Source organism: Neopsephotus bourkii, unplaced genomic scaffold, assembly GCF_033783945.1.
Source record: "Neopsephotus bourkii isolate Nb327-2 ecotype Australia unplaced genomic scaffold, CSIRO-AGI_Nbou_v1 NB_250, whole genome shotgun sequence".
Classification (NCBI taxonomy): domain Eukaryota; kingdom Metazoa; phylum Chordata; class Aves; order Psittaciformes; family Psittacidae; genus Neopsephotus; species Neopsephotus bourkii.
The window spans coordinates 1,276,175-1,291,427 of NW_026900760.1; the positions used below are offsets into that span (position 1 = coordinate 1,276,175).

The 15,253-nt window shown below is 37.0% G+C and overlaps 1 protein-coding gene across 3 annotated transcripts in view; it reads right to left on the minus strand.

The window, feature by feature from the left end:
- Window positions 1-15,253, minus strand: part of VAV3 (vav guanine nucleotide exchange factor 3) — a 162,321-nt gene that overhangs the window by 81,304 nt on the left and 65,764 nt on the right. For all 3 annotated transcript variants that reach the window (XM_061345981.1, XM_061345982.1, XM_061345980.1), the window contains exons 6-14: window positions 13,103-13,195; window positions 12,942-13,010; window positions 8,529-8,632; window positions 6,442-6,541; window positions 5,518-5,613; window positions 3,825-3,893; window positions 1,252-1,338; window positions 696-781; window positions 182-314 (exon numbers count right to left, since the gene is read on the minus strand). In XM_061345981.1, coding sequence (XP_061201965.1) covers window positions 182-314; window positions 696-781; window positions 1,252-1,338; window positions 3,825-3,893; window positions 5,518-5,613; window positions 6,442-6,541; window positions 8,529-8,632; window positions 12,942-13,010; window positions 13,103-13,195 — 837 coding nt within the window. The remainder of the gene's footprint in view (window positions 1-181; window positions 315-695; window positions 782-1,251; window positions 1,339-3,824; window positions 3,894-5,517; window positions 5,614-6,441; window positions 6,542-8,528; window positions 8,633-12,941; window positions 13,011-13,102; window positions 13,196-15,253) is intronic.

Genomic DNA, 15,253 nt, shown 5'->3' on the forward strand with positions numbered 1-15,253 from the left:
TGTGTTCACTTAGGTATGGCTAACTCAAATATTTTAATTACAAATAAACAAAGTTTAAATCCCTAAATATTCGCGCTTCCGTTTACATTTGAAACACAATAAATTGTGTATATATTCTTAACTCCTGCAAAATTGCTGCAAAAAATATACATTTTTATATGAATCAGCAACAAATATTTACCTTCTTATTTTCTTTATCAGTAGTGGGGTTATTTGTAATTTTGTATTTCTGAAGATCTATTATTTCCTTCATTTCATAATTATCACCTCTCCGTTTGCAGACAATTACAGCTAGATCAAACAAGAAGATGTGCCTATAAAAATTCAATATAAAGACGGTTAAAACCACTTCAGAAATCCAATACCTAAAGCATTATTTTACACATCTTTGCTTGTGGCACTTAAAATTTTGAAGGTGAAAAACTAAATTACGGCATAATGAAAAAAAAAAAAACCAAACTCAAAGTACGTTTGCTAGAGATCTAGTATTTACAAGGGACTTAGGTGATCTTAGATCTTCACATAATAGCTAACTTGCCATGAATCACTTTGTAAATTCACTCGGTAAACAGTGGATAGGTTCTGTGAATACACAGTGAAATGGAAAGTACTCTCAAGAATCACTGGGCTGACCTCAAATTTAAATAGAGTTACTTCAAATGCTTTTTAGTAGCAAACACTAGATGTCATATCACCTGTCTTGCCTCGCACGTTTGTCTAATGTAGTTATCCTTATTTCCCCATCACCTTGAGGTCTTCCATACTGTAAGAGGGAATGATTCTGAAACAGAAGCAATACACACAATTCAATAGAGCAAAAGTGTCAAGATGATGACATGTTCAAGTGTTGGATCACTTACTCCTTTTACTTCAAAAAAAAAAGGACTTCTAGGGCCTGAAAATGTATTTTCCTCACTATCATCTAAACTAGATACAATAAAAAAAAAAAAATCAGTCCATTCCATTTCAGTCTTCAAATGGGAAAACTCCCATTACAAAACCACCTGAGTTACTGTACAAATACAAACCTTTAACTATGTAAACATATTTATCTACAGACTGACCCCCAAAATAGCAATCTCTGCACTTAAATATTCATGTTTTTCTAAACCAAGCAAAGCATATTTGTACTTAAATGTTACCAAGAGTACTATAATATTATATTAAATGGGGAAGAAAATACATCAATATATTTGATCAAAAACGATTTTAAGACTACATATGAATGAAAATAAAAAAAAAATCACATACCAGATTCTCTATTGATAGTTGAAACTGTCTAATTTCACGGAGTGTTTCATTATCTCTCTTCACTTCATTTACATATTGAGCCAAATCCTACAGCATAAACAGATAAAGGGAGCAAAACCTTTCCCATAAGAGGCCACTTTAATACACTATTTTGGCAAATTTATTTCTGATTTTGCCTTTGAATTATATGTTTATTTAGCACATTTAAAAAATATATATCTCTTTACTGTTTGAGAATCCCAATATATATGCCTAAATAAAGAAGGAAAAAAGCCTCCGCATGTCTTCAATCTATTTACAACTTTCTTCATATCTATTGAAACAAAAATCTAGCAGCAACAAAGAGGAAAACATGATAACTGTAAAAAGGGGCTGATTTATTCTGAATTTCATTAACGTCTTATTTTCAAGATTAAAGATGGAAATGTAATTTATGCAACGCACTACCAAAAGAGTCAACAACATCCAGTATCTGAGAATAAGACAGAAGGTAAATTAAGCATATAGTACAAAACATGTAAGGCAGCTCAAAAGCACCGTGTAAGGTCACAAACATCTCATAAGCATGTATCACATTGCACGCAGATCATATTACATATGGTAAACCTGGCTGCATATTATGAGAGAAGAAGCTACTGCCCCAGGGGAAGGATCTTGCTCTTACTGTTGCACAGCAGAGAGAAGCCATTACACATCAATCTTTTAAAGAGGCTTTTAATGGGATATATTACCTGAAGTCATAGGTTGAGATCACTATTGCCCCCTTTACCAGAACATGTACTGTACACACTTCACTAAAGCCTGTAAAATGCTCTGAACATGTTTGAGTAATAGTAACAATTTTCTGGGGCTTCTCTGTTTATGGCTAGAGATGAGGAATGAGCAATAATGACAACTGGTAGGGCCAGGAGTGCTGAGAGCAGCAGCTGGAAAAGGCATTCTGATCTCACAACTTGCTTTTACAGTACTCCTTCAGTATGGTCACTTATTTGGAGGGTGGAAGAAAGATACATCTTCCTAGGACATTTTTTATCCAAGTCTAATAGCTGTAATCATTATGCTAAGCATCCCAAATGAATCTCTGCAGGATAGATTCAAATCAGTCTTTAAAGAGTTAGTGTAGAAATTAAATAACCTCTTTCCTTGCTACTAAAAGAAATCTGACAGCATAATCCTGCCGAGAATTTTCTTTCTTTGGGAGCAGTACCACTTAGCTGGCAATTTTTCCAAAGACATTTTCATTTTCAAGCAGACACACCAGGATTTTTAGAAGCAACATACCAATGTTGCACAGTTATATCTACTAGAAGGATATACTAAATCAGGAGGGAAGCAATGCTGCACCCTTAAGGAGAGCTGCTCATACCTTCAGAGAGCAGGGGTATTAGGGTTGTGGAGCGGAGGGAGGTGAGGTGTTGGGTTAATCAACCCAATGGTTATGGTCTGCCTGCCAGCACATAACTGCCACAGCCACCCTGGCAAAGAGATTTCTTAACTGGTCTTTTATTTGCAGTCCAACTGCCACCAAAAACAATGAAGCAAACCAGGAAAGAAAAAGGGGGGCAGGAGTAAATAAAAACCAGGGTTACTTTACTAGCCAATTAGAAGCAGTTGGTGCATGGCTTGCTACTAGGTGGAAGCAACAGTGTGCCATCCCATTTCAGGCATCTCTCCCTGGGAGATTATTGTCATGGCATGCTCTGCATTCACTGCACAAAAGGGATGACAAAAAAATGAGAGCCAAAATTCTCATTAGTGGGTTGATCTGTATTCCAGGCATTCAAGGCAGACAATTGCATAATACAAGACAACTATGTGACCCAAAACTAACTTAGTCTGACTTCAGCATCTTCTGTTGACCATATAGATTACAACAGGAAATATGACCTATGTCATGTTGACTTCTTTCCCCTTTTCCCCCACAAAAGACAGACAAAAAAAAAATCACAATACAGCACAAGAATGTCACAATTCATGCTGTGAAGCGAACTGCAGCAGAACTGTTTCATTTTTGAAGCTGTGCAAAAGAACACATATTACCTTATACATAAGGCAGAACACCTCTTCTATAAAGCATTTGTTTGTACCAATATACAGCGACAGATATTCTATCTCCAGACACTACTGCTTTCTAAAGTAAAGCTACAGAGCTCATATTAAGGGAAAGGAAAAAAAAAAAACAACTTGTGAAGAAAGAGAACTGTGTTCATCTCACTAGAAGTCTACTCACCTTGATTAGAATTGACTTACAGTGATAGAAATATGCCTAAATTTTGGAAGCGAGACCCATTATTGAAACACCTGCTTTTCACCACAAAAATGACAGCAAAATGATGTAGAAGTAAACTTAAGTAAGGAAGTTCCATCTTATACACCCTCCACTTCATTAAACTACTGAGCTTGTTTCCAGACTTGAGCAAAGCCCTCAACTATATACTTACCCTGATACATAGGTCATTGTGACCTGTGAAAACATGCTTCATCTGCTGTGAAAAACATTATCTCCCACAAGAAACTGTTCTAATATTTTAACTGCCAACAAAGACAAATACTTAATTGCCATGAATACCTACCTTCATTGCATCAAGTGCCAGTTTTAGATTTGCCTTCTCCATGGGATCAGTAGTGTGCTTTACAAGCTCCTGTGAACAGTTAAAACTTTTCACTCACTGTCAGAATTTATAAATTGACATTGTCATTGCTCATCCCCACCCCAAAAAAAAAAGAGGCCAAAAAACATAAAATACAACCTTAGAATTCACACGTTCACCCCCATAGTGATCCCCCTATTCACATATTTCATCCCCATAGTGAGCACCTTAGAACTGACTGGGGACCACTGCAAACTTATAACTGACAAGTGTTAAAGAATGATAGCTATATAGCTTAAACACTGACTTTAGCTGCTAATGAACCATCATTAGAAGCTAATTTGGTCAGTCTGGCACTTAAAATTTGCCAAATCAGATCATTAATGTATGTGTGTGCTGAAAGCACAGGTAAACACTTAAGTTCATTTGCACATTAGTGTGTATCATCCCATTTCACAGCAAGCACTTTTCTGCAGAAGGGGATGTACACTGGCAATAAAATCTCTGCTAAACGGTGTACTGCTTAAAAGAAGTCACTGTCTCATTACACTTGACTCAGCATGCTGCCTCAGAAGACATATTTAAATCAAATGTAAATGTTTAAAGAACTTTTTTAGCCACTTCCATATGGAAAATAAAGGGGCTGGTTTAGTTTTTATGAAGTGAAGAAGTAACCTCTTGGGGAAATGGGCTATTTCTTCTTTATAATTTGAGAAGAGAATTAAACTTATCAAGAAACATAAACTGCTAAAATCATAGGAAATGCAGAAATAACTATTTATACTTCATATTACAATGTTAATAATTTACTGTTTTTTTCTTTCAAAGTCCATTAAAATATTTTTCTTGTACAACGTACAATATCGTTTCACACAGAGCCCAGTGACATACTGTATATCATCTTTTCACAATATACAGATTGATTATAAAATCATGACTCAGCTCTCTTTAAAAAGCAGCTGTACCATTCATTTTGTTTTTTTCCAATTTTCCACTGATCAAAATATTGATGAGTCATAAAAAATAATTCAAAAAATTTAATATTACATAATGCATGTTGCTCTGCAGAGTCAAAATTGTGCTTCACATACAAGTAGTAGATCTTTTTAAAATGACATTTTACAAGCATCAGCAGGGTTGACACTCTAATAAAGTAATATATTTCTTTGCAGCTGAACTAATGAGTCTCCTGGCACAGCTATCAAATTAAATTTATAAGACTCTCCAACCTTATTACAGAACTGCAAAAGCTAATGCTTTGTGGGTTATAACAAGTAGCATTTCAAAGTTAGTATGGCTTTATTGTAACTCATGACAGCAAAGCATCTTAAAAGTATGTTGTAAGTACGGCCCAGCTTCCTCTTTCTGGGGGTGATGGTTCACATTTCAAAATACCATGATTATACTTTGGTACTACTAACCATGTTAAACATACCAAGAACGAAACATTCAGATACTGAGGAAAAAATTATGGTTTATTCTTTTTCCCCAGATGTTTCAGCTCTGAGGAATGATCTTTGGAAGAAAACCCACACTTGACTGTATTTTATTTTGCAGCAAATCAGCCTCAAATCTATGGAAACATGAATCACCTCCCTTTGATAAAGACCTTTAACTCTCATTGTTACAATCCACTGATGATACTCAGCCCCCTTCAATTTCAAAAATAAAATACCTGGAGCAGTAGGTGGTATTTTAGCACTCTCTGCATTGGAACCACTAAAAGATCCCGTAATGTAAATTTCCCGTTATTTGCCCTCTTTGAACATTCCTAGTTCAAAGGAGAAGAAAGAATAAGACAAGAGAGTTAGAAAATAAAAATATTCATGGCCGTAAGAGCTAAGCAAAAAAAAAAAAGGACTGGACCTGGACACTTGTTCTTAGACATTTCAACAGCATGAGAAAGAATAGAATAAACATCACAAAGACAACAACTTGCTGAGGGTACACTCCATCCCTTCATCCAAGTCATTGACAGCAATCTTTAGCAATGATCTGGAGGCAAAGACACGACACCCACAGCAAATCTTAAGCCACCAGCAGATTAGAGGTGCAGGAGACACTCTTCAGGGCATGTCCAACAGGATCCTCATATTAAGGCAACAATGTGAAGGCAATGTCTACCTGCTGTGCACTACCTAGGGACACACTAACCCTCAGGGCTGACCAGCTAAGGAGCAGCTCTGCTTCAAAGGGGGTCATGCCAGATAGCTAGCCCTGTGAGGATGTGGGACCAGAGCTTGTTTAGCCTTGAGCCTGTGTTCTCAGCTGAGATATTATCAAGATAAACAGAAGGGTATCACTGATGATCACTTCCCACACCCTCACCAAAAAAACAAAAAACAAAACAAAAAAAAGGATAACCTAGCCCTATCAATGTCAGGGGCAGAACTTTCACTTCAGTGTCAGGACATGTACTGCAGGAGTTCACATATTCATTTGATTAGGGCTCCAAAACAATGAAAAGGAAGAGAAACACATTCAAGTTTCACTTAAGCTAGTTTCTTATCATAAAGTTTTTACTTGGATGAAAGTGAGGCATATTCACAGAAACACATGCTTTTTATATATATGTATATATACATGTTAATACTAATACCTCCAACTTCAATTTAACATCTTCTTTGGTTTTAGAGATGTTGTCTAAGCATGATATTGCTATCTCCACTTGACTGCAGTACTGTCCATAAATAACCAATCTAAATCAAAGCAAGAGATAATGAATAAGAGTAATGTTTCAATATATAAGAACAATAATTTTTGTCATAAATACATTGGTAACAATCCTCCTTTCAAAAGGAGCAGTGCCTAAATAACCCAGGATAGTATTTAGCCATAGACTTCGATGAGCAGCATGAAGGATATTGAGAGGAATACAATTTTTGTCTGCCTTCAAAATGCTGTAAAAGCATTGCAACATCCTTTAATATTCACATACGCATGTGAATATGAAAGGACTTATTGAAAAGGAGCGTAACTGCTATTTAACTGATCAACAGTCTTCAATATTGAGAACATCAGATTTTCAAGGTTGTGATGTATAAATTCTGTAACAGACTCAAGAGGATTTTTTACAGCTATCCATTAAAGAACTTACAGGTTGCCCAAACTGATCCATCTCCAACAGTTTCTACCAGAAGCCTTCAGATCAAAATAATAGTGTGCAGAAACTCAAGAAATTTTTGATAGCTGTCAAGGGCATCAATGCTTCTTGAAGGAGCTTAGGTTTACAACAGAAGTTTCTTGTCCCTCTTTGGAGTGCTTCTTTCTACTAGTCCCATTGCAAAGAGTGCTGTTTCCTTTAATCTGTTCTTACATTTCTTGAGGCAATTACTTCTGTATGCTTAAAATCCTTTTTTGGGGGGTTCCTGTGAGCCTTCCACAGGGGTCTCCCAGATTCTTTTTTCTCTCACCTAATATTTACCATTTTTTTCCCCTCATTCTTTTTTCACAGTTGAAGTGATTAAAGTGATTTAACACCACTTCTGATTAATTACTACATGGTTAAGACACTAAGTCTACCTCCTTCTGTTTCACTGTTCTATAATAAAGTTTCCTCTCAGTGTCCTTTGTTCCCCTTTTAGCACACATTTCAGAACCAGTTTTGAAAGATAAGTGTTTCCCAGAACAACTTCTTGTCCCCTAAATCTCTCCTACAAAAGCAGAATGTCTAGCAGCCTGGGAAATAAATATGTCCTGCTCCGATATAAAAGCTGGACAGAGGGTCTCTGAAGGCAAGACTGTTTGTGGGCAGCCTGGGACACCCTCCATGCTTAGAAAACAGCTCTAATGTTTTCTGGATGCTGCTGTCCAGTTTGTCACAAGAATATTATTACTGCAATGATCTTGCTTCCCCGTCACCCTTGAGCAAACCCAATTTGCTCCCAGAGGTCTTTCCTGCTCCAGTCCCAGAAGGAACTGACTTTTAACCACAACCTAAGGGTTACTTCAAGGTAGATCAACACTGTAGCCCACAGTTACAAGTGTTTTCCACCACATACATATGCCACAGGCATGTAAGTTCATCTATACAGTCTAAAAGCTGTTCAATGCTGGCAGGAAAAAATAAATCCGAAAAGGTGAGTAAAAAAATGGCAATTAACCTACAGGACATGGCATGCTGCCACAGTTATCCTGTGAAAACCTTGGCTGGTTTTCAGTTTGAAGGTAGAACGTTAGCTTTACTGTCACACCTTTGACTGCAGGGTAGGCTAAGTCCCTAGTCTCTCTTGTCTGCAGTCCCTTCTGCTTTCTCTTCTTCCAAATTGTGGCTATTTCTGTTTTACTTAACCTGGAATAGCCTTTATATATATCCTTACATTACTTTGCCCCTTCTTCCATTTTTATAACATTTTAACTGTTAAAAAAAAACTGGGACATGCTATAAAATACCCAGGATTTTTTTGTATGAAAAAATGTTATACAGAATAAGCTATTTTTGTCCAAAATATAGATGTTACTTGCCTATGTAACAATATTGCCAAAACTGAGCATAAGAAGAGAGAGGGCTCAATACATCAATTAGTTACATTTTGACTTCCAGGCTCAAAATAACAAATACCAGCTTAGTAATTATACTGACATAAAATGTAACCCAGTTTCAAAAAAATCTACCAAAAAAAAAAAAAGGTAAAATATCAAATTGATCATAAATTATCACGATTAATAAGAGTGCATAAATCTTACCTTTCTTTGTAGCTAATAAAAATTTGATATAGGTTCTGATCATTTTTGTTTACAATGGAATCATTGATGTCCTGTGTTAGGTTCCTGTGGATTTTCACCAAATCCTTAAAAAAAAGTAAATCGGGAGAAGAAAAGGTTTTTGAAAACAGAAATTTAAATATAAAAATGAATTATTTCATGTTAGATCCACTAATTTCAATAAATTGTAAAACAGATAATTTGAGTACAACCTGGTTTGCCACAACTTCCCTATCACGCAACAAGGACTACCTATTACAGGCTAATTTATTCTAGGTTAGAACGTGCACTGTTAATTCATCTTCATTTTATAATAATTTTCAAATTAAGCAAGTGAAGTAAATGCTTTAGTGACAAGATAAAGTAATGATTCACATCCCTGAGCTGTGAAAAATTAGTTTTGTACATTACATTGGTCAATTACTGACGCTCTAGTATTAACTGCAATCATAATGGATTTCCTAATTCAGCTGGCAACTAACGGCTGACAGAAAGGCACAGCTATTGCAGAAAGATTTGCTCTCTGAGTACAGTTGCAACTCACCTTGTCTGTTCACTGCCATACAAAAATCTGTAAGCAACTATGGAAAACTACATCAGCCTTAATACCAGATAGATACTGTCAGAGGATTCACTAGAAATTAACTCAAAACAAGTTAAAATGTTTGGAAATCAAGAACTGTGCACAGACTGTTAGCAAAAAAAAAAAAAGAGAAAAACAAAAAAAAACAAAAAAAAAAGAGACATTGAAGACAGATTTGAAAACACTTGAGGCTGGCATTGTTTAACTTCTTTGTCATCAACACTATCACCAAGTCTGCCAGCATGGCATGGTGAAAGGAGAGGATGCCATTTAGATGGACTTAGACATGGCTGAGAGGTGGGTCCCTGCAAATCTTGAAGTTCAACAAGGCCAAGAGCAAGTTCCTGCACCTGGGTGAGGGCAATCCCAAGCAGCATTGAGAATACAGACTTGGGTGCACTGGTGAGTAAGAAGGTTAACATGAGCTGGCAATGTGCACTTGCAAGCCAGAAAGCCAGATATAAACTGGGCTGTATCAAAACGTAGTGTGACCAGCAGGTTGAGAGAGGAGATGCCCCACTCTCTGCTCTTGTGTGACCCCATCTGGAGTACTGCGTCCCAGCTCTGGGGCCCCCAACATAAGCAAATCCGCATGAGGGCCACGTAGATGATCAGAGGGCTGAAGCAACTTTACTATAGAGACAGGCTGAGAGAGTTAGGGTTGCTCATTCTGGAGAAAAGAAGGCTCCACAGAGACCTTATAACAGCCTTCCAGTACCTAAACAGGTCCTACAAGAAAACTGGAGAGAGACTTTTTACAAGGGCCTGTGGTGACAGGACTAGGGGAATGGATTTAAACTTTAAACAAGGTAGATCTAGTTTATATATTAGGAAGAAATTCTTTACTATGAGGGTGGTGAGACACTGGAACAGTTTGCCCAGAGAAGCTGTGGATGCTGTAACTGGCAGTGTTCCAGGTCAGGTTGGACAGGGCTTGGTGCAATCTGCTCTAGTGAAAGGTACCCTTGCCCATAGCAAGGTAGTTGGACCTAGATGATCTTTAAGGCCCCTTCCAACTCAAACCATTCTATGATTTGATGATTAAGATGTTGTGGCACAGTGCTCCACTCCTCCAACCTGGCCTTTATTTCCCATATCTCTGCTCAAGCAAGAACCACCAGTGCGGTGAGTGATGGTTAGACATAGTGGAGTTGTCTGTTGGCTGCATCCAGCTTGAAGTGGATTCAGGAGAGGGAGATAAGAAAAATAGCCAAGAGCTAATCTGAGCAACATAAGTGCCTGCTACCCATAGTCCTAGTCAAGTTCCAACTCAAGCCAAGTTTGGAAAAAAAATAACTTCTGTAGTCGATATGCAAATGTGGCTATGAGTCAATTATCTTACTCCATAAATAGTGGGCAGCCCAGGGCCCATTGAGCTTCCGTGCATGGCAGTGGACAGCACACAGGATCTCCCCCTGAGTTAGGATGCCTCTCAAGGTTACTCTTCAAGGTTGAAAGATTCCTTACCACAATAGATTATTGGTAAGTGAATAATACAATGCTAACCTTTGAAATCTTAGCTCATATAAATAATTGGGTTTTGCATTTATAATCCATTAGACATAAAGTGTTAGGCCAAGTCTGGGACTAAGTCTGAACCCAGCCACACCTAAACTACCCACTGAGAAGTTCAACAGACCAGAGGGTCCTTTCTGAACCTTGTGACTCAACGTGACTCTCCCTGACATTTCTGCCTGACCCTGCCCTAGCTGCAGTAAAACAAATGTACCTTGCCATAAAATGTTAAATCATTGTCCTATTAGCTATCAAACTTTGTTAAATTGCTGGTTTATATCAATAAACATATTGTTACTTCTCTCTTATGAGCAAACTGCGTTGCTTCATCTGCAACAGCTGGTTTCATGCAGTAAATGATACACGACAAAAATAAAACACAATATTGAGTAGTGAACTAAGTGAACTTCACTCATCAGAGGTGAGGGAGCAAAAACTTAAAACAGATCAAATTCAGCTGCTAGCAACCATATGGCCATATCCTCAGAATCTTAAATTGCAGCAGAGGTATTAACATAGAAATGTTTCCCTACTAACATATTACAGAAGCACATTTTCTCAGAAACACACAGACTCAACTAAGAAACATTCTCGAAAAACAGCTTAATGCTAAGGGGACAAAATGTCTTTTTGAGCTTCTATTTCCAATTCAAAGTCAAGCTTTAACTGATATTAACATCTGCCATGGTTTGAGTCCAACTGGCAACTAAGTACCACACAGCCGCTTACCCACTCCCCCACCCCTCCTCAGTGGGGTGGAGAGGAGAACTGGCAAAAAGGTAAAAAAAAACACAGGTTGGGATAAGAATAGTTTAATAAATGAAATAAAAGTAAAATGTCATATTTATTACTATTATGACTAAGATGACATGATTATGGGGGGAATAAATAGCCCCTTTTATCCCCCTGACTGACAGAACGTGGGACACTGAAAAGTCATTGAATTAGGGTAAAGGACTACTTAGCAACAACTAAAACATTGGTGTGTTATCAACATTATTCAGACTAAAAGCAAAACACAGCACTGTACTAGCTGGGTAAAAAAAAAAAAACTAGGGAAAAAAAACCTAGCTCTGTATACAGCATCACCCTAAGCACTGATCCTTTATCAAAACCCTTTAACAAAGACAAATTCATCCTGTTCTGAGAACACTGCACTTGCTTTCCATGTCACAGTTTGCTGTAGAGCTCTGTGTAACAGCTGGTTTTAGTCTAAAACAAGCTTCCAGTGCCCTCCAGCCTTCCTGCTGAGGAATTGCTGCAGAGACAAGGTCTGAGCAGACAAAGCTTTTGCACATATTTTTAGCTTAGACAAATTTCGTATTTCTTTCAATGTTTTTAGATGTCTATGAAGTATTACTGGAATCAGAAATAAGCATCATCTCGTGACAACAGAATACTGAATGCTGATAGAGAAAAGCAAAGTAAAACAACAGAAATAATTTATAACGTGTCTTCCTAGTTTCAAACAAACATGTTTTATTCTGTTCACTCCTCTTACCTGATCCCCTTATATTTCTTTAATGAGTAGTGATCAGGCCAGCCCCTGAGTTTGTGCTTGAACTGTGTAAGCCCTTTTTATACCCCTGTGCAGTGTTTCACATTGGCTGGCTTTAGGTCTTTCAATGGATGTAAGTCAACTAGCCTGGGCCCACAGAGCCTTAGGAAAGAGGTTTACACTAACTTATGTAGGGCACATCATGGCCTTATTTGCAAAGAATAAGGAACATTTATGTAGGACAGAATATAAATATGTTTTCAAAAGCAAAGGGGTCTCTACAGGCAGCTGACATACTTCAAGAAGTATGGTCAAGTTAAGTTAGTGATATCTGGCAATATTTTGGACTAATACTCAAATAGAAAGAAATTACAGCAACTGAGATTCAGAGTAAAAACTTCAATAGTGAGAGCAATATGGCCACACTCTGGGGACTCTTTCTTTACAGTGTGCCTCATAAAAGAAGATTCTTTTCATTTGTCTCTTGAGAGAGGCTTCAGACCATGTCTGATATCTTTCTCTGAAGCCAAATAAAGACATCTACTGAATATTTACACCAACTAAAAATACATGTAAATTGTCATACTATTATTTTTAGGCCAAAAATATGTGCAACAAACTAATAATCACAGAAATCTTTATGTTTTCAGTCAAGCATAAAAAAAAGCGTGCATATTCTTTTTTTATCAACTACCTTAATATCTACATACATACATTGTGCACCATATCTCAAATAATAATTTTGTGCAGTAACGTACAACACAAATGTATCAAACCCATTAAACATGCAATTACTTACAGGAATATTGATGAAAACAGTATCAAACTCTGACGCAGACAGAAACCTTTTCAGTGGCACCATGAAAAACTGCAAGAAAAAGTTTTTATACATCAATTATGACATATTTTCTAGACTGTTATAAAAATACATAAGTTAAAATGCTATAAGTAGCATCTTACTTTCTCTATAGATTCCAGAGTTTCAGTGTATTTCTCTTCAGTTTGCTTTATTTCAGCAAGGCAACAGCTTCTTATATCATTTTCAGTATATTTCTGCAATTACAATAAAGTCAAGTTTAAGTCATTAACAGGCACATAATGGATAACAAATGTATTTATTTGTTTAGAATTAAGCAATTAGGATAGCTGCTTCCTGAAATTCTCAGTACTGCAGCCTCCAAATATGAAAGAAATAACCAAGATTATTTTAATGTGAAATGAGCTGATGAGTTCCAGAGTTTTACTAAAATTCAGCTTTAAAGGAATATTATGAAAAGTTCATGTTTGGACCTAAAACATCAAACTTTCTGCATGTGCATTGAAAGCTGAAATACAAGGTCACATTTAATTTACATCCAGACTTAGAAATCTTATTTAAAATACTCAGCAGTTAATAATTCCATTAAACTTAATGGCACTAAATCATCTAAGTAACTTTCAATGCCATAAATATTGGATTCAGTCTAATCCCTGCTCTTGTTTAGGGTTTTCCCTTGTGGTTCTCAAGGGGAGCTTTCTCTTCAGACACAATATATGTCCTTCAATTGGGAAGCGCGGTGACCTCTAAGTTCAGCTCTTACATATGTATGCGTGGGTCTTCAATGAGATCCCAGGATTTTTCCATGTAAACCACCAGATTCATAGTTAATTGAAACCATTATCAGCACAGGACTCGAAAAATAGATTACAAGCACTCTTGCTGAAGATCAGATTTACAGTCACAGCTTCAATAACTTGGAAATCTGCCTTCAAATAAGAGTAAATACCTGGAAGAAGGTACACAAGCACTGTGTCAAGCAAGGCTTAAAACATCTGGAGACATACAGGTCAGCTTGGAGACCAGATAGAGTAGGTTGCTCTTACAATTAAAAGCAGTAATTGATGCAAAATGTTTTCTCCAAGACCAGCAAAAACAGTGGCTTAATAAGCGAAGTACTACTACATCCTTTCTGAGGCCTACTTATCCTTGGAAGGATGCATAACATCCTTCCAAGGCCTCTTTCAGTATATCCCTGACTGTATCTTAAATTTTTTCACCCAGTGTAGGGCATCCACATACTCCACATAATAGACCTGATGACTATGCATTACTCAAATAGAGGGAGAGTCGGGACTAGAAATCTAGCACTAATGTTCTTCCCATTCAGAAGAAGACTTAGCTTTCAAACAAAAGACTTTTCTGTTCCAGGAATAGCAAAATTTTTAGATTGAAATTTTAACAATTAGCTCTTAGTGTGTCTAAGAGCTACACTCCTTCCACTCCCCTCTCTTTGCTAGCAGTCCACTTGAGACAACCATTATACATACCACAGCAAACAGCAAGCTGCACTTATTAAATTGTCTACAAGCCACATTAAGCACCTATAATATTGTTTGGCCAGCTGTGAAGAGCAGAAAACATATTCCTACCACCTAAACTAGATGCAGATTTGCAAATCAGACAGGCACAAAAATTTTGTCACTGTTCAGACTTTTTTTTGTTGTTTGGACATATCTCCTTTACCCTTCCCTCTGTTTTTCCCCACGTGACTCTACAAGCAGCTCCTGCAACTGGAATATGGCTTCTCACTCGTATCTACCATGTACTGCATTATCTCAGAAATTACTCTTCAAAAGGCAAATTTTCATTATTGAATGAAATAATTGAGTAACACGGTTATTCATTTTCCCACAACAAGCATTAAAGTGCCATTCTTATCAGCTGCAGACAGAAGTAACCATTTTGCAAAACTACAGTCTGTCATTACAATTAGCAATGTACTTTGTGAGCATCATCTGATGACCAGCATCATCTCATAATCTATCATTTCTTCCTGAATTCCATGGCAGGGGGAAACAGGCACTGTCACGGTTAACTACAGCTAATTATCATCTCAATAAAATACTAGAATTTTACATTACTCAGGCTTCTAGTTATTTTTCACCTTTACCTTTGTGAAGGTGCATAGTACTTTTCTAAGTGCTTGCAGTATTTGCACCTAGTTGTTGTACCCAATAGGAGTTCACACCAATTTGTAATAAGTGGGGATTTGTTTCACCAACTCTGGCATAACCAAGGCAAACAAATTGTTGGAATTCCGCTTAAAATCATTCCCTTCAGTTTTGTGCTCA